Source organism: Gorilla gorilla, chromosome 14 (assembly GCF_029281585.2).
Source record: "Gorilla gorilla gorilla isolate KB3781 chromosome 14, NHGRI_mGorGor1-v2.1_pri, whole genome shotgun sequence".
In the NCBI taxonomy this organism is placed as follows: Eukaryota; Metazoa; Chordata; class Mammalia; order Primates; family Hominidae; genus Gorilla; species Gorilla gorilla.
Genome location: NC_073238.2, coordinates 127674285 through 127700415, shown reverse-complemented (window position 1 = coordinate 127700415; position 26131 = coordinate 127674285). Strand labels below are relative to the sequence as shown.

The 26131-nt window shown below is 49.4% G+C and overlaps 1 protein-coding gene across 8 annotated transcripts in view; it reads right to left on the bottom strand.

The window, feature by feature from the left end:
- ATP11A (ATPase phospholipid transporting 11A) overlaps positions 1 to 26131 on the bottom strand; it is a 196372-nt gene that overhangs the window by 58014 nt on the left and 112227 nt on the right. For all 8 annotated transcript variants that reach the window (XM_019039791.4, XM_019039792.4, XM_019039793.4 and 5 more), the window contains exons 3-12: positions 24178 to 24267; positions 22932 to 23012; positions 18183 to 18290; positions 12193 to 12321; positions 8592 to 8695; positions 8027 to 8077; positions 4571 to 4635; positions 3565 to 3646; positions 2410 to 2560; positions 926 to 1123 (exon numbers count right to left, since the gene is read on the bottom strand). In XM_019039791.4, coding sequence (XP_018895336.3) covers positions 926 to 1123; positions 2410 to 2560; positions 3565 to 3646; positions 4571 to 4635; positions 8027 to 8077; positions 8592 to 8695; positions 12193 to 12321; positions 18183 to 18290; positions 22932 to 23012; positions 24178 to 24267 — 1059 coding nt within the window. The remainder of the gene's footprint in view (positions 1 to 925; positions 1124 to 2409; positions 2561 to 3564; positions 3647 to 4570; positions 4636 to 8026; positions 8078 to 8591; positions 8696 to 12192; positions 12322 to 18182; positions 18291 to 22931; positions 23013 to 24177; positions 24268 to 26131) is intronic.

The following is a 26131-nucleotide window of genomic DNA, read 5'->3' as shown; positions in this document are numbered from 1 at the left end:
TCACAGAAGGCAGAGAGAGCCCTCTGTATCTGCCAGAGTCTAAGTCTATTTACAGGCTGTCATCTGGGAGCGAGATGGAGATTTCAGCTACCTGTCTAAAGTGGCCTTGTTTGCTAAAATATCCTTCAAAATCGCTTTCTATTTCTTCCGAAAAATCCAATTACCCTTTACTGGTACCTGCTCTGGCAACCCTGCACTCTGCAACGTTAAGGCTGGGAAGGTAGGGAAGGTCACTGCTCTAGGGTGGGGAAACCCAGGGAATGGGTCTTTCCCTAGCTCCCTTCAAGCCAGCAGGTCTGGTGTGTGCCTCCCGGTGGTGCGGTGGCAGGGCGGTGGTCACACTAGACTCTGTGCTGTGCACCTTGTGTCCATTATCTCATTTAATCTGCAACCCAATCCTGTAAGGCCAGCATCTGTTATCATCTCCATTTCACAGACTGAGACACTCGAGGTGTGGCGGTGAAGCCCGAGCTCCCGCAGCCATCATGCAGCAGCAGGATCTGAATGGAGGCGTTTGAACTCTTTGCAATCCACCAAGTCACTGAAACTCTGGTTTGTTCATCTTTAAAGTGAAAATACCCAGCTCGCCATGAGACTTGAATATCAGCTGCAGAAGCAGAGTGCAAGGCTGGCAAAGCCACTTTTACCCACCAGCCTTGATTCACACCTGCACACAGAAAGAGTTCTGCCCAGGAAGCTCCAGATGAGTTTCCAGGAGTCAGCAAGTGCAGGTAATTCTGCATCTGTTGTAAATGTAACAGCACTGCCGACTGTTTCATAAATAGGGTTCAAAATAACCCTGCTGCTGTCTTACGCCAGCTACAGGTACAGCCACGCTCGGATGACAGGCACAGGACCTGAGGAACGTGAAGCAGACTCACCAAGATGTTAATAAATCACAGCAGATGACTCAGGAGACACCAACCTGTCCCAGCTCTTCATTGAGGTCCGAAGTGTTCACCAGAGGCCCCTCGCCAGTCTCCTCGTCAAACATGTCTTCGTCCCAGGTGATGAAGTAAGAGCCGAGGAACTTCTGCATCTCAACCGTGACGTACATGGACACGGGGATGATGTAGTTAAAGAGGACCATGAAGGCCAGGAAGTCCGTGAATGCCTTGAGGAACTGCAAGAGCAGAAGGTGCGGGTCAGCGCCTCCACCAGGAGGAACAGCAGGGCTCCAACATGCTGCTCTAACACCTCAGGCTTAGGCATAAGTTATACGAGCGCTACTACTAAATACAAGATTTCAGAGTCCAAAGACAAGGACTATGGGCGGAGGGCAGCCACTGGGTCACCTGGTCTCTGAGCCAGGACCTGCCGGGTCCAGGGGCTGAGCTGTGGGGCTGTCCTGCCAGCAAGTGGAGATTAAATCACGAGTTAAGACAAGCATGTGCCAATGACAGGAGACACGCCAACCAGACACCAGCGGCAATTTTACTTCTGCATATTCATGGGATCTCTTTGTGTCTCTTATAACAAAACATACTTGGTAACAACCTACAGATGTAAAAACTAAGCCTGGTGAAATGACTTTTCAGTATACTTTTATCCTGATCTGTGGGGCCATGTTAGTTTTGTGGGAAGGACAGATGATGCAGAGATAGTCCCGCTCCGGACGGAGGGGACACAGGTCTGGGTTTGCACACGGCCCCGCTCTAGGCTCAGTGGACAGGGTCTGGGTTTGCACACGGCCCTGCTCCAGGCTCAGTGGACAGGGTCTGGGTTTGCACACGGCCCTGCTCCAGGCTCAGTGGACATGGGTCTGGGTTTGCACATGGCCCTGCTCTGGACAGTCGGGACACAGGTCTGGGTTTGCACACGACCCTGCTATAGGCTCAGTGGATATGGGTCTGGGTTTGTACACGGCCCTGCAGTGGACAGAGGGAACATGGGTCTGGGTTTGCACATAGCCCTGCTCTAGGGTCAGTGGACACAGGTCTGGGTTTTGCATACAGCCCTACTCTAGGCTCAGTTGATACAGGTCTGGGTTTGCACACGGTCCTGCTCTAGGCTCAGTGGCCGGGGTCTGGGTTTGCACACGGCCCTGCTCTGGACTGGGAGCAGACCCTTTTTTCCAAGTATTTACCACAAATATGTGCCATTTATCTCATAATCATTAACAAGCATTTTCTCAGCACCCTATAAACAAAGGACACAGTGCAAGTATTTAGGTATTGTCCTGATGATTTCACTGTGGGAACCTGTACCTTTCCAGATCCAAAGACGGCAGGAGCAGCTGGTGTCCACTGAGACTTTAAATTTCAGTGAATGCATCTATCACAGAGACTGAATCAATCAAGCTGCTTTTTGCCTACAGTAAATTCACCGTCATCTTTTTCTTGCACCACATTTTCGTAATAATGGCCCGCAGGTCACCTCGGATCATACAAGGGCAGTGATTCTCCATACCAGATTCCTCTGCCTTTCTGACTCCGTTTTCCGATTATACCACGGCTCATCCCGAAAGGGCTCACTCTGCCACACGTATTTCAGCACAGTGTTTATCAGGGCTTTGCTGATCAGAATGCAGAGATACACAATGAGGAATGCATTCATCGATCTAAAACAAAAGGACAGAGGTGATCACTGGTCCCTGAGGAAATGAGCTCTGCACTTCCTTCTCACAGATATCAAGATGACAGCTCGTGAAGAAACAGAATAGGAAGGGCACAGTGATGTGTTCGCCCTCAACGCGCCACGGTGGGTCCTCTGTACTTGCGTCCATGCCATGGTCCCTGGCATGTACTTCTAGAGGCTAAAGGTAAGAACCAAGATGGGGTAAAGTGCAACAAGCAGGAGAGAGAGGGCTGCTCACAGCCACACTGAGGACCATGCTTCTGCACTGCCCGGACTTCCGTCATTGAAAAGTACATCCAGAAATCAATTTCTACCATTAAGCATCAACAAATTAGTTCAAAACTTAGTGACTACCCACCACTGTAGAGGAAGGAAGGAAAGGAGAGGAAGGAAGAGAGGAAGGGAGGAAAGGAGGGGGAGAAAAGTAAATAACTCTGAAAGGAAGTGTCCTCAGTACACGAAAAGCACAGATCCTTAACTAAGGTCTTAGCAGATCTCAGGAAGAAGCCTTTCTTTTCCAGCACAAATTCAGCTACCATCCTGACATATTTATCATCAGGACTTTACTGTTTAATGAAAAGATGATTCTGTTCTCTCTGCTAACGCTTTCCTTTGTAAAACCATAGCAGAGAATGCGTGGTTTTGACCAAATCCCAGAGTTAAAAGTAAGCCCATTTGGAGTTTTTCATGAAATGGTGGGAGGAGCTGTTGGATACTGAACTGATTTCAGAACCGGAACGTCAGGGTGTCCGTAAGAGGCAGCGCCGTGAACCTGGTATCAGGCGTTAGAAAGAGCAGGAAGGAGGGGTGTGGCCATCCACCTCACCACAAAATAAGAAAGTCCATCTGAATGGTCAGCTCTGCAGTTACTAAGATGCTGTACAGTGGCAAAGGAACTGCCAATAAGGCCAAGAGGAAGCTACTTCCATTTCTACAGTGGGTAATGATACTTTTAAGTTGCAGGTTCTCACGCGCATCCAGCCTTACTTTTCCACAGCAGATCGCTTCTGAGATTTTGATTGATAATTTAATGCCATCTTGGTTTCCATTCCCGTGTAAATAGCCACACCTATAGAGAGGAAGAGCAAGGGTGATGACCAGGGCGCAAGTGTGTCTTGCCTTACACACAGCTGCGGGGAAAATCAATTCTTGGGTAAAGCAAATCCTATTTTTAATTTCACAAGCTAGTGTCCATAGCCACATAACACTAGCACTTGATTCCTTAGGATAAAGACCCTTCTTCATGCATAGGAAGCAATCTATGCTTCATTTTTTAAGAGTTCATATCTTAATATACACTGGGCCCGCCATGTCCACGAGTTCTTAATCTGCAGGTTCTACCAACTGGGGATGGAAAATATTTGAAAAAAACCCCCAATAAAAATAACAATACAATGATACAAAATACAGATGATAAAAACAGTACAGGGTATTTACATCGTGCTAGGTATCAGAAGTAATCTAAGATGATGTGAACTACAGGGGCAGACATGCGTAGGCTACATGCAAATAGGGCCTTGGGCATCCGTGGATTTTGGCATCTGCAGGCATCCTGGAACCAGTCCCCCAAGGACACTGAGGGACACCTGCACAGCATTTTCTGACAATGGGGCACACTTGTATACTTCTAAAAGTTACCTCAATTAAAACAGACAATAACCCACAAGAAATGGGAGATCCTGGTCAAGAAATGCAGACATGAAAAACATTTCCTGCACAACTAAATTTCATAAATTCCTTCACGGATGCAATGTTCTGTTTCTGAATCCAAAACTAGAGGCCTTAATCCGTAAGCCGTATTCTCTGATGCTGCTGCTTCAGGATTGCACTTATTCGCTGATCAAATCTCAGTGGGGCAGAACTTGCGCGGCCAGAAAGCCTCCAGCACCTCAAGGTGCCAAGAAACGCTCTCGGGTTCCGCCGCGGGTTTTAACTTTTGCTTCATGCATCCTTAATGTTAGGGGCAATGGTTAATAATTAATTAAATATTTACCAAAGATTTTCTCAGTGTTCTTCAGTGTAGCTCCTCTAAGCAGCAAGTTTTCCGATCCTAAGGGCCTGTAAAGATACGATGATCAGAAATGATGCGGACACGAAGGCAAGTGGGCAGGGCGGGGGGCAAGAGGCAGACGCGAAACCCACTTGTTTGCTCAACAGATCTCCTTTTCAGAGGAGATAGCATACATGGAGGTTTGCTTATATTCAGATGATTAAGTCAGCCCAGGTCCATGTGAACAGATGTGGTCTTATCTTTGGGGGACGAACACATGGCTCCAGGAGTAGCGGCAAGGGCCTCCCATTGGCACACGCGGGACCTCAGGCCCCACCCAGACCCACTGAGCTGCGCCCGGCAGCCTCAGCAACACTCCCCGAGAGACCTCTAGAGCAGGGGTCCCTGAGGTGGCCCCACCAGTGCTGTCAGCAGCACCTGGAGCCAGTCAGGAACCATCACACTAGTCAGGAAGATCGTCCCAGGCCTACCGAGTCAGAACCTGAAACCCTGGGGTGGGGCCCAGCAGCCCTCTCCTAACAAGCCTCAGGTTAAGAACAGCTGCACTGGAAGGTCCCAGAATGTTCTGGAAAGGCTAAAGAGGGGTGGATGTGAAATAAAATAAAAGTCACTCAACTTTCAACTGTTTCCTTTTTTTTTTGCAACAGGGTCTCACTCTGTCACCCAGGCTGGGGGCACGATCATAGCTCATTGCAGCCTTGACCTCCTGGGCTCAGGTGAACTTGAGCTTTGGCCTCCCAAAGTGCTGAGATTACAGTTGGGCATCCCCATGCCCAGCCTCAATTGTTTCTATTACATCCTCAGTGAGATTCAGGGAGTCCCATGAAACACAGTCTTATTCCTGGAGACAAAGGCTGATACTCTAACTGGCCATTAGAAACACTGGTAGCCACACTGCAAAGCTCCTCTGAATGGGGGGTACCTGTAAATCTGGGACAATCCATGCATGGCTGCTTTGGGGGAAAACAAGCAACAGCCAAAGAACTTAAAAATCTCACACATGGAGGAACAAGCCCTGCTCTGTGCACTGAAGCCACATGAGCAGCAGGCAGGGTCTCTGCCATCAGGGACTTATATTCTTGATATAACAGGGTTCCCTGCTGATGGAAAAATAATCTCTTCTCATTTCCTAAGTAGTAAGGGAGAAATAAGCAGCAAGATTCAAATGTATAAATTTTGCTATTGATAACATCCAGAGGATTGCTTCAGAGGGTAAAGGGTCAAAAGTGTTTGCTGAAGTTTGCTTTTCATTTATCATTGTATTTACTGTCCTTCTATCATGGAAAATTAAGAACCTACTGAATATTATGAATGTAAAATGCATACAGTATATTTGGTTGATAGACGTCAGAACTGCATCCAGCTGAAGACAGGCAGAGTGGGGCTGTCTACCCCAGGCTGCGGCTGAGGGCTCCACGCGCGTCCTCCCCGGCAATCACTAAAGATGGAGCTCCCAGGCTGCATATGGGTTGTCTGGCTGTGTTATAAGGACTGTCAGCTTCTGTTTGCAACACACTTATAATAATTCCTGCCATGTGTTTACGAAAACAAACAGCGTTTTTAAAAAGTGACTCAGGGAAGTCTAAAAATAATTTACTTGGAAAAGTACTTTGCTTCTAGTTAGGACAGAAGGAAGAAGAAACGTCACTCTGAATGGATTGAGAATTTGGGTGCGTAATTCTTAACTGTCCACATCACAAATTTACAAACATCTTCAATAATCTAAATATTGAAAGTCTATGGAATACCATAAATATTTAAAAGTGAAACTAGGCCAGGCGCGGTGGCTCATGCCTATAATCCCAATACTCTAGGAGGCCGAGGTGGGTGAATCACCTGAGGGCGTTTTGAGACTAGCTTGACCGACATGGCAAAACCCCATCTCTACTACAAATACAAAAATTAGCTGGGCATGGTGGCACACGCCTGTAATCCTAGCTACTCAGGAAGCTGAGGCAGGAGAATTGCTTGAACCCAGGAGGTGGAGGCTGCAGTGAGCTGAGACAGTGCCACTGCACTCCAGACTGGTGACAGAGCAAGACTCTGTCTCCAATAAAATAAAATAAAATAAAATATATAAAATAAAAGTGAAACCAGAGTTAGTATCAAAATGCAAAATACATTAGCAATTATCATCCCAAGTTGTTCAGCAATAAACTTGGTCTAACTATAAAGATGAAAAGCCTGCAATGTTTACTATTTTGGATTCATCCCATAGGTAATATGAATAAGCCTAAGTCTGTTCAAACACAAATTAATTCTCACGGCACACAGAAATACAAGAGATTTCTCCAAAGTAAGGAGGAATTTACCTTTAGAACAGTATATACGTAGGCAAACCAAGGCAAGGCCACTATCAGTTCTCAAAAGCACCTCCTAGCCTGCTGATGGGTAATGATAACAAACACATGCTAAGAAGTGCACAAATGGTTTTCTTAAAACAGTAGCTCCTGGAGACTTACAAGGAGCTAAGCATTTCAGGAACTATTCACTTTGCAGTAGTTTCCCAGTGAGTGTGTTTCTGTGTCTGGGAGATGTGTTGTTTAACACACAATGCCGTACCTACCCAGACATCAACAACTTGGAGAGTGCTTACAATGGAAGAAAACTCATTTCCCTAACAAGTGGAGTTTATGAAGAAGATGCAACTTTAAAACCCAGTGAAAGCCAATTCCCTAAACTGTGACATTCAAATATCTCCTCAGCAACAAATGCTAGATCTTGAAATAACGTCAGGGAAAATATCCCTAGGCCTGGGAGGTGGGCGCTGCTCAGAGCTGGGCTCAGCACAGGCTGGCTCTCAGCTGAGGCTGCCTCGGGGCCATAGATGAGGTGTATGAGGGTCGCTGTTTCCTCATGGGTATGCGATGTGACTGCCGCTGAGTCCATGCTGGTGAACGGGAAGGCACAGCAGCCAACCGTGAGCTGCCCCGGCCTTGCCCCGGCTACCGATTCCACCTTCTCAGGTAGGTGTGAGCCTCAGATAGGCCTTGAGCCAGTAATGCACCCCAGAATGATGGTGAGTGGAGGAACAGATTCCCAAAAACGGCCTCCAAATTAGAAGTCTTTCAACTTCATATCTGAAGACAAATCAGTACCCGAATCATGAAAGGGCATTTCTCCCAGGGAAGCTGTACTCTGCCCTTCACTTTGAAACTGCTCCACGGGACCCTGACGCCTCCCGGCCTGTGAGACGACCCTCTCGGCAGAGTCTTGCGCGAAAACTTGTTTCACGAGCATCACTAACTTGTCAACATTCACAGATGTGTGCCTGAGACAAACCAGAGACGAGAGTGGAGCCCGGCCCTGTGGGAAAGTGGAACTCCACCTTCCAAATCTACCAGAGCAGCCGCCGTGGAAACCCTCGTCCGTCAAAGAATGCATTTCTAACGCAACAAGGGAGATGACCGTGGCCAAGGCATCCGCAGAGGCACTCACCTCACCACGGGGTCATTCAGGTCACTGTAAACGTTGATGCGACCCACAAACCTGGCGACAGAAAAGCCACGTTACTGACTGGACGCGCCCAGCAGCCCCCCAGAAGCGCGCGCCTGGCCCGCCTGCCTTCCTGTCTCCACAGAGGAGGCCACTGTGAGCCACACGTCTTCACCTGGCCCGCTCCGTGTGCGGCTAAACCAGCCCCGCTCCAGCCCCTTCCCTTGTCGTACTTTCTGTTCTGATCAGCCCATGGCTTCGGTGATTTTCCTTAACCCACAGTTTACAAACGTCTTCCGTAAAATAAAGAAAACTTATTCTTTTTTTTCCCCGCAAATATAGTTCCATGAAGCCACTTCAAATATTTGTATAAAAAGCTACAAATCTGAGTGGTATAAGTCTATGAGAATAAATAAGTAATGTATTTTTGACTCAGTCTTAATCTTTAAGCAGTGATTTACATTCTCTTTCCAAACCACCACATGGCTGGACTACTTGGGGTGAAAAAGCAAGAGCAACGTTGAGGGCATAAAAAACCGTTTCTAAAGAACCCAAAGCTCCCGCTTACTTGTAGAGGTCGGGCTGGGGCTGCTCACACTCGATGGTGGCGTGAAGTCCGCCGATATCCTCCTCCGTGTGGAAGCCTTTGGTGTCCTGGACCGCGTAATGCGTCTACAAATGCGCAAGACATGTGAGCTCACCGCCAAAACAGTCAACACAAACCCAGACGCTGGTGCCTCCAACCAAGTGATTACAAAGCCTGGCTGACCCCATGAGTTTGTAAATGTTTAATAGTTACAGAAAGATAAGGTACTACTGTTATTCCTGCATCTATCAGGTGCCAGAAAATTCTCATCCTTCCATTCTTACCCAGTGTCCTCCACTTAAAACTAACAGGACAGATAGCAATGCTCGAATTCTTCAAGGGTGGACACTGATTTATCTGTCATAGTAGTAGCTATTAATTAGGAAACAAATCCAGGACCTGAAGTATCCCTTTCCTTTTACAGAACGCCCTGTTGTTTACGGGGAGCGGTCACAGGATCACTTCACTTCATTTTCACTTCTCGGCAACAACCTGCCTGTGCCCGTTGCTGTTGGGTGGCACAGGCCTTCTACTTAACTGTTCACGTGGCCTGGGCCGGGGGGCTCCTCAAGCCTGCCTGAATGTCAGTTTTACGCAGAGCTTCTGAAGCACCTGATTCCTGGGCTCAGCCCTGGAGTTTCTGATGCAGTGGGTCTAGGGAGGGCCTGAGAACCGCACTTCTAATATGGTGCCCAGTGATGCCGATGCTGCTGCTCTCAGAACGCATTTAAGGCCTGGTGACCTCAGTAGCATCTGTGAGCACCAGCAGGTCGGCTGAAGGCCCACCTGAGGTGGGCACGAGGGCTGCACCGGCCCTGCCTTGGGAGGAGAGAGGGGAAACTTGTGCCCAGGGATCTGCGAAGAGGCAGCAGCATCTCTGAATCCCTTCCCGTGTTTCTTTCTGGTGGAGGAGTGTGGGACAAATAAAACACAGGAGTCAGAACAATCACTGCATCATCACCAAGTGCACAAATCAGGGGGACACGGTCACCGCTCCGTCACCAAGCACACAAATGATCACCGTTCCGTCACCAAGCGCACCAACGGTCACCGCCCCGTCACCAAGCGCACACACGGTCACCACCGTGTCACCAAGCGCACACACGGTCACTGCCGTGTCACCAAGCGCACAAACGGTCACTGTTCCGTCACCAAGCACACACACGGTCACCGCCGTGTCACCAAGCGCACACACAGTCACCGCTGTGTCACCAAGCGCACACACGGTCACCGCCGTGTCACCAAGCTCACACACGGTCACCGCCGTGTCACCAAGCGCACAAACGGTCACTGTTCCGTCACCAAGCACACCAACGGTCACTGCCCCGTCACCAAGCACACAAATCAGGGGGCGCTTATTTTCTAAATTCAGTGGGAATTTTCTAATCTTATCCTCACAAGAGCCCCTGAGAGATAGGGTTGTCCCCATTTCACAAATGTGAAGAGTCCAGAGAAGTCAACAGGCCTGTGCAGTCACGTGAGCCCCATGGGATCCCAACAGAGGTCCGGTGGACCCTTCCCACGCCCCTACTCTGCTTTTAAGGAAAGGGCTCAAATAATTCCAGTCCCTCAAGCTAAACAAAATGCACAAAAAGGACATTAGACAACACAAAACTATAATGCAAACTGCAAAGCCACAAAAGGTCAAAGTGCAATAGCTGTTTTAACATCTTCCACAACTGCTACAACATTTCATCTGGACAAACATGGTGTATCTGGAGACCCACAGCATCTGTTCACTAGCATGGCTGGGACTCGTCTGAGCCTGACCAGCCACAGTCTGCAGGGAAGGGGTGTAAAGGCAGCGACTGGCTGCAGACAGTGTGAAGGGCTCACAAGGTCTCTGGGTGGATGGAACCTTAACCTCCTCCCAGGTTCCAGAGGGACCAACACCCGCTTACAGCGAATACCTGAATCATCCAGGGATTCCGACCCCCTAGAAGCTGCTGACAATCTTTTAGGTTAGCGTGTTCATTCTCCTGGGATATGCTACACAGAAAATGTGAAAGCTAATTTAACTGAAAAAGATCCACAGGTTTTTCATTTATCAATTCATGATACATATCATGAATTATCTATGAAAGACTAGCATATCCTTCAGTGATTTTGTAAAGAAAATGTCTCTATCTCATAGTAGAAATGGCCTATATCCATACGTATTACCTAAATACCATTTTAGAGTTGCACTTTTGTGAGCTGATGACTTAGTTGAATCCACTGAGCTATGCTCACTTTCATAAACTCCTTAGAAACTTCCAGATTTTTTAAATAAGAAGAATCTTAAAATTAATGGTGCTATATCTTTTCTTGTATGATTGACAATTAAAATTCTTGTAGCATCAACTGCCTGTGCAGAATTTTATACTGAGTGCAGGAAATTACTTATGTAGTAATTTCAGAAAATCCTGACTAAGATACATTCACAAAAAGACACTCATTGAAGTAACAGGCAAAATCTAGAATCGTGTGTGACTTTTCACTAATTCTAGGCCAGTTTTCACACTAATTTTAACTAATAAAATGAAAATTCTTAAAATTACAACAATCTATTCATTAAATCCTGAATTTGGTACATTAGCTAATTGACACAGGTTAACACTGAAGTTATTTTTGTTAACCTGAGGTAATTGGTTGTTACAGACATTGAGACTGGAAAGAAAAAGTGAAAAGGAAATGGGGAGGTGCAGGTCAAAAAACACAAGATAGTATTATTTAGGATGAACTGTCCAAAAACCCAACGTACAACACGAGGACTAGAGCGGACAAGAGCGTGTTGGGCTCAGGGCTTCTGCTGCGCTGATAGGACAAGAGCGTGTTGGGCTCAGAGCTTCTGCTGCGCTGAGAGGACAAGAGCGTGTTGGGCTCAGGGTTTCTGCTGCGCTGAGAGGACAAGAGCGTGCTGGGCTCAGGGCTTTTACTGCACTGAGGGGACAAGAGCGTGTTGGGCTCAGCGTTTTTGCTGCACTGAGGGGACAAGAGCGTGTTGGGCTCAGCGTTTTTACTGCACTGAGGGGACAAGAGTATGTTGGGCTCGGCTTTTACTGCACTGAGGGGACAAGAGTGTGTTGGGCTCAGGGCTTTTACTGCACTGAGGGGACAAGAGCGTGTTGGGCTCAGGGTTTCTGCTGCGCTGAGAGGACAAGAGCGTGTTGGGCTCAGCGTTTTTGCTGCACTGAGGGGACAAGAGCGTGCTGGGCTCAGGGTTTTGCCGCATCGAGTAGGTTATGGCTGCTCCTGCATGGGTGCCAGGGGAGAGAATGGGAAATCAGTGAGATGTGGGTGTGGTAATTTGTTGCACTCTAATAACAATTTCACTATAAAAAATATGTATCTTATAACATCATAATATATGCCTCAAATATACACAATACAATTTATTTTTAAAAAGGAAAAAGAAGAAAGTGGAAAATAGGAGGAAGGAAAAGTGAGGAAAAACTTGGCTGGTGTAACTCCCTGGGTTTTCACTGGACACACTGAAAACGGTGACTTTTCAAACAGGATGTTAGTTTCTGTGGCCACATGGGCACAGTCCGAAGCAGGACAGGAATATCCTGCCCTGGAGTCTAACGAAAAGGCCCCTTACTTTATGGCTGGATTCTCCATCCAAGCTGGCGGTGGTGACATGGCACGTCCCATCTCCCCGGTTGCTGGAAAGGAAGATCAAGTCGCAGGGAAAGGTCTCGTCCTCCTTGACCATGACAATGTCCCCAACCTACAGGACAAAGCAGAAAGGACGGTCAATGGAAAGCCCCTCCGTGAAAGTTCGCCCGTCCTGTGGGACCGCTTCCCTCAAGCTGCTCATCTATTCACAGGAAGACACGGGGATGTGGACACGGTTTCAGGAAAAGACTCTTGCCAGACATTCTGCTGGGACCAAGGAAAGACCAGGTCAGGTTTCAATGTTCTAACTTCCGCAGCAAAAACATAGACAAACACCTGTAACAAGGTTATCTTTGATTCAGACCAAGGCGACGAGTTGGAGTGTTCTGTGAGCGTGGCCAAGTGGGAAGTACTCCTGTGAGAAGCTTTGATCTAAATCTAGGCGTTTTATGAACCAGGTAATCGAGTTCTGAGAGCTTCCTGATCAACAGAACCAAGGCGCTGCCCAGATCATCAAAGCATGAGGACAGATAAAGCAAAAGTGGCAACAACGTTTCAAAAACTAAAGTAAAAATCAATCACACAAAGTTGATCATGTGGGTTTTTAATTAAAGGTCATGGTCTAGTTTGTGTCTGTATCCATTTTATTTCATCAGTGAGGAAGGCATCTCAGTGGCCTGGGCTGTGGCTGTGTGTCTGAAGGGTGAGGAAGGCATCACAGGTCTGGACTGTGTGTCTGAAGGGTGAGGAAGGTATCACAGGTCTGGACTGTGTGTCTGAAGGGTGTGGAAGGTATCGCAGATCTGGGCTGCGTGTCTGAAGGGCGAGGAAGCCATCGCAGATCTGGGCTGCGTGTCTGAAGGGCGAGGAAGCCATCGCAGATCTGGGCTGCGTGTCTGAAGGGCGAGGAAGCCATCGCAGATCTGGGCTGCGTGTCTGAAGGGCGAGGAAGCCATCGCAGATCTGGGCTGCGTGTCTGAAGGGCGAGGAAGCCATCGCAGATCTGGGCTGCGTGTCTGAAGGGCGAGGAAGCCATCGCAGATCTGGGCTGCGTGTCTGAAGGGTGAGGAAGCCATTGCAGATCTGGACTGTGTGTCTGAAGGGTGAGGAAGGCATCTCAGTGGCCTGGACTGTGTGTCTGAAGGGTGAGGAAGCCATCCCAGATCTGGACTGTGTGTCTGAAGGGCGAGGAAGCCATCGCAGATCTGGGCTGCGTGTCTGAAGGGTGAGGAAGGCATCACAGGTCTGGACTGTGTGTCTGAAGGGTGAGGAAGGCATCGCAGGTCTGGACTGTGTGTCTGAAGGGTGAGGAAGGCATCGCAGGTCTGGACTGTGTGTCTGAAGGGTGAGGAAGGCATCGCAGGTCTGGACTGTGTGTCTGAAGGGTGAGGAAGGTATCGCAGATCTGGACTGTGTGTCTGAAGGGTGAGGAAGCCATCGCAGATCTGGGCTGCGTGTCTGAAGGGCGAGGAAGCCATCGCAGATCTGGGCTGCGTGTCTGAAGGGGAAACGATCATCAGAACCCTTGAGGGAGTCACTGCGGGGCTCCGGCCAGTCTCACTGCCACTCGGGAGGCATGCCAGGATCAGGGCGTCACCTGCTTCTGTCTACACTGCAAACAGAGGTCTCTGTCCCACTACACGATGGTCACAGCACACTGCGAATTTGTGAGACTTTAAAATCAGAGGGTTACTCTTCCCAAATGGACCTTTGGGTTTAGTAAAATCCCTATCAAAATCCCAGCAAGGATTTTTATAGATATAAATGAGCTAATTCTAAAATTTATATGGGAAGGCACAGGCTCTAGAATAGCTAAAACAACCTTGAAAAAGAAGATTGAGGGGGAAGGAATACGTATCCCCAATGTCCAGGCTTCTGAGATAGCTACAGAGACCAACAGTGTGGGATTGGTGGACATGGGCATGGAGACCAATGGGACAGACTAGGGAACCAGAAACAGACCCACGCAAATGTGTTTAACTGACTGGGACAGGGTGCAAGCACCACTCCGTGGAAGAGGGACAGCCAGCCATCCCCTGGTGCAGGGGCGACAGGACAGCCACGGGCAAAATAATAAGGACAGAAACAAACCTGACTGAAACCTCACACCTTATACAAAAATCATCTCAAAATGGATCATGAACTTAAATGTAAAACATGAAACTATAACACTTTTAGAAAGAAACATGGGAGAAAGTCTTTGGGTCTAGGAGCAGGCAAAGAATGCTTCATTCAGGACACTGAACGTACAGTCCTCAAAAGAAAAAAAAAAAATCAGCCAGGCGTGGTGGCTCACCCCTGTAATCCCAGCACTTTGGGAGGCCGAGGCAGGCAGATCACTTGAGGCCAGCAGTTCAAAACTAGCCTGGGCAAAATGGTGAAACCCCATCTCTACTAACACTAAAAAATTAGACAGGCATGGTGATGCATGCCTGTAATCCCAGCTACTTGGGAGGCTGAGGCAGGAGAATAGCTTGAACCTGGGAGGTGGAGGTGGCAGTGAGCCGAGATTGCACCGCTGCATTCCAGCCTGGGCAACAAGAGCAAGACTCTGTCTCAAAAGAAATAATAATTTAAAAAAAAAAGAAAAATCAAGAAATTGGACTTGAACAAAATTAAAAACATTTGCTTTGTGAAATATCCTGCTGAGTATTAAAAATCATATATCTGACAAAGTATTACTATCTAGATTATATGACCTCTCAACATTTAACAGTAAAAAGAAGCTCAAAGAATCCAGCTAGAAAAATGGATAAAAGACATGAAGAGTTATTTTTACTGACAAGGATACACAGATGTCAAACGAGCGTGAAAAGATGTCCCACAGAGCCATCAGGGACACATTTAAGCTGCACCGAGACATCAGGAACAGCAGTAACACCCAGTGCTGGTGAAGATGCTGGCAACGCCGTGTGTGGGAATGAAATGGGATGGCCATGCTGGAAAACCGTTTGGCAGTTCCTTTCAAAACCAAACGTGGATACGCTAGATGACCCAGAAATCCAACTCTTGAGCTTTTATGCAAAAGAAATGAAAACTAAATTCACAAGAAAACTTGCACACAAATATTCATAGCAGCTTTCTTGATAACAGCCCCAAACTAGAAAAATCCAAAAGCCCTTCAACTTGTGAATGGTGAACCTGCAGTATGCCCCCATCATGGAACGCTCCTTAGCAATACAAGGGAAGGAATGGCTGGTGCACAGACTTCGTGAATCCCGAGGGAATTAGACTGCCTGAAAACAGCCAACCCCAAAAGGTCACAGGCTGCAGGATTCTCTTTATATCATATCCTTGAGATGACAAAATCTTAGAGCTGGGCAGCACATCCGGGCAAATGGAACACAGGATGCCTGTGTTTTATTTCTTACTACCACATGTGATCCTGTAATTACCTCGAAATAAAAAGTTTAATTAAAAAAGAAAAACTAATTAAAGGATTGCTTTTCTAGGACGCTCTAGCACTCTCAAAGGCCTGAGCCATTACGACCGATGGAAGCTGGATGTCTGCCGTTGTAGGAAAAGCCTGACGTTTTCTTTCTCGTCCTGAGTAGCCTGTTTAGCATCCTCTCGGTTACAACACACAGGATACAGAGCTGGCATTTCCCACAGGAGACCAATACATTAAAAATTCAATTTTCTGTGGGCAGACACTGTTTAGGTCTATTTTTTAAGAAAGATGTTTAGCTACAAGTATGAAGGCTTTGCAAGGGAAATATAATCGTTAAAGGAAATGGCGTTGAAGGCCTGGGACCGGATGCCTGCTGACACAGGCATGGAGCTCGCGGCTGTTCCCCAGGCCAGGGCCATCTGCTCTCTGAACCCCCGACCTCTAGGGAAACATCACTCATCTGAACTCACTGAAGGGAAAAGCTGTCTCAGAAGCGTTTAAACACCTGGATAGCACGTTTATACGTGAAAATGTTTAAATGCTTCAAAGTACATTTGGTGACGTGTGTGATACACAGAACAGTGAGAGCAAGGTGAGCGGTGGGGGGATAGTGGTTGATGCTGGCTCCTCTGAAGGGCCTCTGAGTGCCTCCTGGGGTCCCACTGGACAGGGAGGGGCTGCGGCCTTGTCCGGAGAGGTTCACTGAGCCCAGGCTGGCTGGGCTGCTTGGAGGCCCTCCCTCCAGGCTTCTGGAACGCGCCTGGCTCTCCACATGCACAGGACCCAGTGGGGTGCTCCCTGCCTCCCTCACCAAACCTCCTACGGCTCAGCTGGGAAAACAGCCAGGGAGGCAGCGGGGCTGCACGAGGGAGGGAGGCGTGGGAGCTGGAAAGAGCCAGGCAGGGTGCACGAGGACCAGTGGGGGCAGGAAGGGGCTGGTGTGGGCCTGGCACCTAGATCCACATCAGATGGGGGACTGGAGCAGGCTGCTGACTGCTACCTTGACACAAACGTGAAAAACCACACTCGTGGTTTCTACCTATAAAGGTGCTTCCAAATGACTAGTATAAGCTTGAAACTATCTCATTTAAATAATTTAATCACATATTTTAAAGCATATTGAGATATTGGTTACACAGATAATTCATTTGAAACAGATTTAAAATGCAGCCTTCAAGAAGAACTGTAATATTCCCAACACAAAGAATCAATGTTTGAGGTGACGGACATCGCAGTTACCCCGACTTCATCATCACACATTGGTGTGCAGGCATCAAAATATCACATGGACCCCCAACTACATACAACTATTATATATCAATAAAAAACAATTTTTTTGGCCGGATGCGGTGGCTTATGCCTGTAATTCCAGCACTTTGGGAGGCCAAGGCAGGCGGATCACAAGGTCAGGAGATCGAGACCAGCCTGGCCAACATTTTGTTAAGACCCCATCTCTACTAAAAATGCAAAAATTAGCTGGGTGTGGTGGCAGGCACCTGTAATCCCAGCTAGTGGGGAGGCTGCGACAGGAGAATCGCTTGAACCCGGGGGCGGAGGTTGCAGTGAGCTGAGGTTGTGCCATTGCACTCCGGCCTGGGTGACAGAGCAAGACTCTGTCTCTTAAAAAATAAATAAATACATTTTTTTTAAAAATGCAATCTTCAATGAAGTTTTCTGTTCCAATTTTCATAAATTTCCACCTAGTTGAGTTTATATTGATATGATTTTATTATACTTTATTCTAAAACAAATTTTAGAAACAGTGTTTCCAATCTTTCTCTGTCTTGATTGGTTCGTGTGTTCCCATAATTTTAAATTCCACCAATCCTGGTGTGGGATGAAATTCCACCAATCCTGGCATGGGATGCTGGTGATGGGGAGGCTGTGTGTGGGGATGGGGGTGGTGATAATAATTTTAAATTCCACCAATCCTGGCATGGGATGCTGGTGATGGGGAGGCTGTGTGTGGGGATGGGGGTGGTGATAATAATTTTAAATTCCACCAATCCTGGCATGGGATGCCGGCAGAGGGAGGCTGTGTGTGGGGATGGGGGCAGTGATAATGATTTTATATTCCACCAATCCTGGTGTGGGATGCTGGCAGAGGGAGGCTGTGTGTGTGTGTGTGTGTGTGTGTGTGTGTGTGTGTGTTGGAAGGGGCAGTGGGTACATCCACCTAATGCTGCTGTGAACCTAAAACTGCTCTAAAAAGTCTATTAAACATAAACAAATAAAAATTAAAGGTAAAAAAAAAAAGTAGTAGGGAGCTTGGGCCTACACCCAATAAAAAACATCTCAGTCTGTTTTGCCAAAGAAAATAAAAACTTAAAAACATTTATTATTTGTATTTTAAAAATGTTTTAAGAGACAGGGTCTTTCTCGGTTGCCCAGGCTGGAGAGCAATGGCTATTCACAGGCACGGTGAAGCCTCCTGAGTGGCCTCCGACTTCCAGGCTCAGCGATCCTCCTGCCTCAGCCTCCTGAGTAGCTGGGACTGGAGGCGCGAGCCACCGCACCTGGGTAAAACTTATTTTTTAAACAGTTACTGGACTTCACCAGCATAAATGTTGGGTGTCACTTACTCGCAGCTTTCGACTTTGTTTCCGAACGAGCTTGCCGTGCTGAATGAAATGAACAGGACACTGGTTCATGGCATTGTCCGCTTTATGTCGAAGCCAGTCTTCATAACCCTAAAAAAAGGAAGGAAAGAAGGGAGAGAGGAAGCGGGGAGAGAGGGAAGGAGGAGAAAGGGAGGGAGAGACAGAAGGCTTGTGTTTAATTATGTCTAAGCATAATCCAAGCCTGTGGGGGTGTATTTTTCAGCATGAGGATGCACTATACACACTATCCTTGACAGAGCATCGGCATGTTCCATGGCAACGCGAGCTGCATTGAATGGCTGCAGTTGTAGAACTTCAAAGACGTTGGAGAAAGATGCTCATCGAAGTGTGTATAAGTACTATACAACTGTACTTTTTGTGCCTATTCATGACATGGACTTAGGATAAACTCCTAAAAAAGAAGTGTCTGAATGAAATGATGAGCAAGCCTTCCAGGCTCTTCACATCCACACTGAAAAGCCCGGAAGACGTGGAGCCAGTTACATTTCCACCCGCTGAGTGTCAACCTTCCGCTTGGAAAAGCCCCCACTGGCCATTCTTCTCTTTCATTAAAAACTGATTGTTATGAGATCTGGCAGTCCAGACTCTCGGTGAAATGCCGGCTCACTCTGTGACACCCGCAGCAGCCTTAAGGTTCTCTGTGCGTTTCCGCATCTGAGTAACCCACGCGGGAAACATCCCATCGTGACCCCCGTGCACGCACAGGCAGGGCGCTGGAAAAGCAGCCTGAGCTAACCCTGACCCCGGCCGCGCTGCCGGACCTGGATGCCTTCCACAGGCGCAGACACGTGCACTCCGATTCCAACTACGAAGGCACACCCTCTGGTTGGACAGTCAGGTGGCATCTTAAAAGAAGCGACAGGCCGGGCGCGGTGGCTCACGCCTGTAATCCCAGCACTTTGGGAGGCCGAGGCGGGTGGATCACGAGGTCAGGAGATCGAGACCACCCTGGCTAACACGGTGAAACCCCGTCTCTACTAAAAATACTAAAAATTAGCCGGGCGTGGTGGCGGGCGCCTGTAGTCCCAGCTACTCGGGAGGCTGAGGCAGGAGAATGGCATGAACCCAGGAGGCGGAGCTTGCAGTGAGCCGAGATCGCGCCACTGCACTCCAGCCTGGGCGACAGAGCGAGACTCCGTCTCAAAAAAAAAAAAAAAAAAAAAAACAAAGAAGCGACAATAGGAGATGCTGCACACAGATGATTCCTGGGATGACGAACGTGCTTTTGTGTTTGGCGTTGCTGGGTGCAGGTGCCTTAGGTAAGGATGGGGAATGCCGTTCTCAGTAACAATCCCCAGCATGTGAGAGACTGCACACCAGGGGCCTATGGGCGTCTACGTCCACTGCATCTAATGAGTGTCGAGATTGGAAACACAGCTCTGCCACACACAACACACAACCACGCAGGATGGCAGCAGGAAGCCTGTGCCACGGGCCCACTGCATGTATGCTGAGACACACAACCACACAGGATGGCGGCAGGAAGCCTGTGCCACGGGCCCGCTGCAGGTAGGTTGCAAGAGCCTGTGGGGCAGGAGGCTCACTGGGGACCTCCCTGTGGGCCACGTGGCGGCATCAGTGGCCCTGTGACTGGAGTCTCCTCCGAAGGGAGCATAAACAAGTAACCCAAAACCTCCAGCTTCTGGAGAATTAAGAAGCCTGGGACGCATGGACATCCGAACGTGCGAGCTTTCTCCAGCTGTGACCATTAATAAGTGACACTGTGGCATCTGATTGCTTTTCAGAGATTCCTCCCAAATCGCTGAAATACTCTCTTTCTGGGGAAACTGAAGAACAGTCTTCCTAGAAGGTGGCAGTGGGTAGATGATTCCTGGGTTCATTAAACACACTTATTTAGCACCAACTGCATGCTCAGCAAGTGCCAGGCACCAGGGGCCCACAGACGAAAGATCTTGTCCCCAGAGCTGCTGCTCTCAGGATTGGTGGAGAAGAAATAGAAATAACTGCAAGTTCAATGCAGGTGAGAGACACCCAGGATCCCCGAGAAGCCCAGCACCCGGGCTGCGGGAAGACGCCAAAGAGGAGGTGCCCAGGAATGCCCAGTGGTGAGGGAGTCCCCAGGGGCTGGCACTGCCCACCGGCCAGCCTGGCTGGGATGGGAAGGACACGTGGAGGCCCATGCATGTGACGGGCTGATCGGAGGGGCCCTGCACACAGCAGGGGAGGCTGGGCGCCACAGGGAAAGGCCGCTCTGGCAGGACCTGGGCGATGGCGGCGGCAGAGCCAGGTACAGTGAGATGCCCGTCAGTGCCCAGCGGAGACAGCGGGGAGATGGTGTGAAGAGAGAGGCGGGAACCTAAGAGAAAATCAGGGAGGCCTCTGCGAGTGCAGGGGGCTTTCCAAGGCAAGCGAGGAGGGGCCGGGAGCATGGGGACCCCAGCACAAACAGCCCTGCTGGAGCCACAGTGTGGGGAGGCCATTTGGGAAAGTCCCAGCTGCGGACAGAGGCGCTGTTCCCAAGGAAGAGGGACAAGGAGGTCAGTAGTGGGGGAAGGTCGAGGGGGTGGGGGGGCTCTGGCACACACAGGTCCAGACCAGCAGTAGGGGAAGCAAGGCCATCCCCAGAGTGAAAGCTGGGTAGCAGGACGCGCGGGAGAGGAAGAGACCCCTCTGGGCAGCGACAGGGGTGCTGGTGATGGGGCCCAGACCTGCAGCTCTGTTCATTTGCCGCCTTGCCCTGACCCCCACTTAACATCCCCAAAACGCCCGCCCACTGCCCTGGGATGGGAGGGGACACAGCCAGGGAGGGGACATAGCCAGGCCGATGGGAGGGGACACAGCCAGGGATGGGGCACAGCCGGGCCGAGGACACCACATATTGTCTGGGGCTGTGGTCTGCACAGTGTAGAGAGGCAGCCTCTGCATCCATGGGGGCTCGGGCTCCCCGGCCGCTGCCTCTCTGGCCCAGATGCGTCTTCAGAGCCGCCCTCCCTACTCCACGCTCTCCTCTCCTCTCCTCCAGGACACTCCTGGAGATCTCAGGAGTTTCCTGCTTAGTAGAGTCCCGGGAGGGATGGAATCCTTAACAAATGCAGAGAAGAAGACGCTGAAGAACAGTGCTACGCCTGCCTCCCGGGGCCAGGCTGGAAAGAACAGAGCCATAGAGCCTCAGCCCCTTGTTCTGCACCCCCGCGCCCCTTCTCTCTGCTCCCCTTGAGAGGCTCAGGGGTCTCCTTCCTGTCTGCAGCCTCTGCTCCTACCACACAGATGTATCACAGATAGCACGGGACGCCCTCACCTAATAATCTCCACGATGGGTTCCTGGAAACTGCGACTTTAGGCCCGAGGACACATGGCAGGTCACCGAGTAACATCGTTTCCTTCAGCACAATTTCCTTGTGAAGTTGATGAGAAAACCCATCGTTTTGCTTAAAGTTGAAGTTTGCAAGAGCCTGCCACCGACATGAAGTGAGGCCTTATCCCAGGTAGGAGTTAAACTGCCTGAGTCACAGGCAGCGCGTCCTTGGGAAGCGTGAGTCTCCCTCATGTTCTGTTTTCCAGGCAGCACAGTTCGTTTCGTTACTGTGCTGTGTTCTGCCACGCACCGTGGCGGAGCTGTCCATTTCCTTACGGAGGGACACCAGGTTGCCCGAGTCCTTTGCTAATCAATGACAGCCACCATGAATATCCTAGTTCACGTATCCCGGTAGGCACGGCCGGCTCTGGTCTAGTGAAGACACACAGGCCCCATGTACTGACTGCACAGCTGCATGTTTATCATCTGCACTGGACCCTGTGTGTCCACATCTCTGCCTGTGTCAGATGTTGTCAACTGCTGTGCTTGGTGGCTCCGCCACGCTCCTGCCGGCGGCCCGTGGTGCCTCCCTCGCCATGCCCTCTCCAGCCTTTCACATCTGAAAGCCAATCTGGTGGGTGCGAAACACAAATGTTCTCAGCAGCATTATTCAAACAGCCAAAGAGTGGAAACACCCCAAATGTCCATCCACAGAGGACGCGTGATACACAAAATGCCAGGTATGTGCAGGGGACCGTGACTCATTCATCAGATGGAATGAAGCGCTGACGCCTGCTCAGATGCAGAGAAACCTTGAAAACATCATGCTGAGTGAAACAGCCAGTCACAAAACACCGCCTATGAGCCGTGAGTACGAAATGTTTAGAATAGGAGACTCTACGGTGACAGAAACATGAGTCTTTGCCAGGGACAGGGAGGAGAAAATGGGGAGGGACTGAACACGTGTACAGGGAATCTGGGGGTGATAAAATGGATACATAGAGAGTAAAACTGAGACGTATTCTTCTCCATGTTAGTCACTGGCCTTATTTACTGGGGCTATGAAAAAAAAAGCAAAACCAAAACCAAACAAACAAAAAAACAGCATCCCATTTGCTGGAGTCCATAAACAGCATGTTCTGTGGTGGTCAAGACGGTCAAGGATACAGAAAGGTTAAGTGACTCATCTGATCAGATCATCTCTGGGTGATTTGGGATGTGAAAACCACAGATTTCTTCTCAAACTCGCATGGTGCCAGACTAGCAACTAAATTATATAACATCTCTTATTTCGCTTCAAGTATCAATCTAACGCAGTTATAAAAATGAATTTCTAGAACTTGGTTGAATTTTCTGTGAACTAGCTACAACAAACCAATCACCTCGCTTTGAATGAAAGGCAATTCACATGGTGAAGGTGACAATTGCTTCTTTTTCGTCTGTAAAATGCTTACCTGTTTGATAGCCGTCACAGTAATGACAAAGAAGAGTGGAAGTCCGCTTGTCACTGGACTTGTGGGTGTATCAATAATCAACTGCAGAAAGAGAGAATTGTAGAATCATCTTCAAAAACGCAAATGAGTGACTTCAGGCAGGTTAGTTTGCCCTGAGCCAGCACCTCCCATTCGCTTTGACTTATTTAAAGACCTTTGCTGGCACCTGACTGCCCACCACGGGAGATAGCAAGTCAATCGTCCTATTTCACTGACTGTTAAAATGAGGGCACCTTTTTTAAATTAAGGAACATGCTCAAGGAAACCACCGAGAGTGGCAGACCCAGTCTGAAGTCGGGGCACGCCTTGTGTTAATTCACCCCACGGCCTCAGTGTCACATTTTAATTACATGATTTGAATAATTTAATGTTGGAAAAATTGTTAAAGTCCTTCAGTAGCATTTTGTATGATTTAGAAAAATCAGAGTGCTGTTCTTAAAACACATTTGGCACATTGCTCCCTAACTCATACCCCGAGATATTTTTTCACTCTTTTTTTTCTTTCCTTTAAACTCTCTTTTCATGTGTACTGTCTTTGGATTTTCTTTCTTTCTCTTTCTCTTTTTTTTTTTTTTTTTTTTGAGACAGTCTTGCTCTGTCGCCAGGATGGAGTGTAGTGGCACGATCTCAGCTCACTGCAACCTCCACCTCCTGGGTTCAAGCGATTCTCCTGCCTCAGCCTCCCGGGTAGCTGGGACTACAGGTGTGCGCCACCACACCCAGCTAATTTTTGTATTTTTAGTAGAGACAGGGTTTAGCCGTGCTGGCCAGGATGGTCCCTGTCTCTGGACCTCGTGATCCTCCCAGAGTGCTGGGATTACAGGCGAGCCACTGTGCCCGGCCTGGATTTTCTTTAGAGCATCCACACACACTTAGGAAGAGTAAAGTAAGTGTAACGATGCATAGCTTGGCAGTGAACTTGTCCAAAAGATGACAAAGCTCTGATTTCCCCTCTGGTACTAGAAGGAAAGGGGCAGGAAAGGCTGTCACCAACTTAAACCTAAAGTAGCGTCGTGTGTGGTTTAGCTTGTGTGGATCTCACAGAACCAACACGTTTTGTCCTTCCTTAAGAAAATAAATAAATTAATCATAGGTGAGGGGCACCATGTCCTTGCTCTTTCATTAGCTGTGTGGCAGTTACCTGAGAATAAAATGTCACTTATTTAGATTTATATGTGATGAGATGTAAAACAATGACCGGCCTTACCTGCACCAGAAATATGATAAGGAAATAAAAGTTGGCTACTCTTCTGAATTGTTCAAATAAATTCTTGGGTATAAAGTTCCAAAATGTGTACTGCATAAAAGAAAAACAAACATCCATCATTGAGATCAGATTTTACTCTCGTAGTGTTACTCTAGGGCATAGTAAGTAGCACTGGATTTTACAGTACAAAATGTTTAGCTTTAGATACAAAACTCATAATTCATAATTTAGAGTGTTTGTTGACAGCTAAGACGGCTGAAACAAAGTATGTGCTCTGAAACACGTATGTAAATTACCTAACTCCAGAGAATTCAAGATAAAACGCAAGGTAGCTCAACAATAGTTTGATTATTAGGATGTCTTTTATAAAACGTAAACCTGTGATCATTAACTCAACACATTAGCATTTTACTTCAGTAATTTCTGCATGATCTCTCCTCTGAGTGAGAGCATGACAGCGAGCTGAATGGAAGCCTTCACCCAGCTCCAGGCAGCTTCTGAGGCAGGCGTGTTTCTTGTCCACAGCTCAGGCACAGGGGCTTTGAGGCCTCAGGGGGAAGGACAGGAAAAGGAGGGGAAGGAGGGCAGAGAGGGGATGCGGGGGAGGGAGGTGAAGGAGGGAAGGAGGGGAATGAGGGCAGAGAGGGGATGGTGGGGAGAGAGGTGAAGGAGGGAAGGAGGGGAATGAGGGGAATGAGGGAAGGAAGGGAAGAAAGGAGGAAAAGGAGGGGAAGGAGGGGAAGGAGGGCAGAGAGGGAAGGGAGGGGAAGGAGGAAGGAGGAAAAGGAGGGGAAGGGGAGGAAAAGGAGGGGAAGGAGAGGAAAAGGAGGGGAAGGAGAGGAAGGAGGAGAAGGAGGGGAGGGAGGGGAAGGAAGGGAGGGAGGGGAAGGAAGGGAGGGAGGGGGGAGAGGAAGGAGGGGAATGAGAGGAGGGGAGGGAGGGGAAGGAGGGCAGGGAGGGGAGGGAGAGGAAGGAGGGAAGGAGGGGAGGGAGGGGAAGGAGGGCAGGGAGGGGGGTGAGCGGAAGGAGGGCAGGAAGGGGAGGGAGGGGAAGGAGGACAGGGAGGGGAGGGAGGGGAAGGAGGGCAGAGAGGGGAGGGAGGGGAAGGAGGGCAGGGAGGGGAGGGAGGGGAAGGAGGGCAGGGAGGGGGGTGAGCGGAAGGAGGGCAGGAAGGGGAGGGAGGGGAAGGAGGACAGGGAGGGGAGGGAGGGGAAGGAGGGCAGAGAGGGGAGGGAGGGGAAGGAGGGCAGGGAGGGGAGGGAGGGGAAGGAGGCCAGGGAGGGGAGGGAGGGGAAGGAGGGCAAGGAGGGCAGGGGGGGAGGGAGGGGAAGGAGGGGAGGGAGGGGAGGGAGGGGAAGGAGGGCAGGGAGGGGAGGGAGGGGAAGGAGGGCAGGGAGGGGAGGGAGGGGAGGGAGGGGAAGGAGGGCAGGGAGGGGAGGGAGGGGAAGGAGGGCAGGGAGGGGAGGGAGGGGAAGGAGGGCAGGGAGGGGAGGGAGGGGAAGGAGGGCAGGGAGGGGAGGGAGGGGAAGGAGGGCAGGGAGGGGACGGAGGGGAAGGAGGGCAGGGAGGGGAGGGAGGGGAAGGAGGGCAGGGAGGGAGGGGAAGGAGGGCAGGGAGGGGAGGGAGGGGAAGGAGGGCAGGGAGGGGAGGGAGGGGAAGGAGGGCAGGGAGGGGACGGAGGGGAAGGAGGGCAGGGAGGGGAGGGAGGGGAGGGAGGGGAAGGAGGGCAGGGAGGAAAAGGAGAGGAAGGAGAGGAAGGAGGGAGAACGCCCAGCCACCACAGCATCTCCTCTCCACACTTCTCATTTTGCTTCTGTAGCAGTTTCATTCAACTTCTGTGTTGAAAACAACAACGTCCCAGATGTCACGAACCTTCACTGAGTTTGGAAATAGTTTCTGAAATTTCATCTGACATGTTTTTACGCCGTAATGAAGACAGTCTACTGAAACCTGA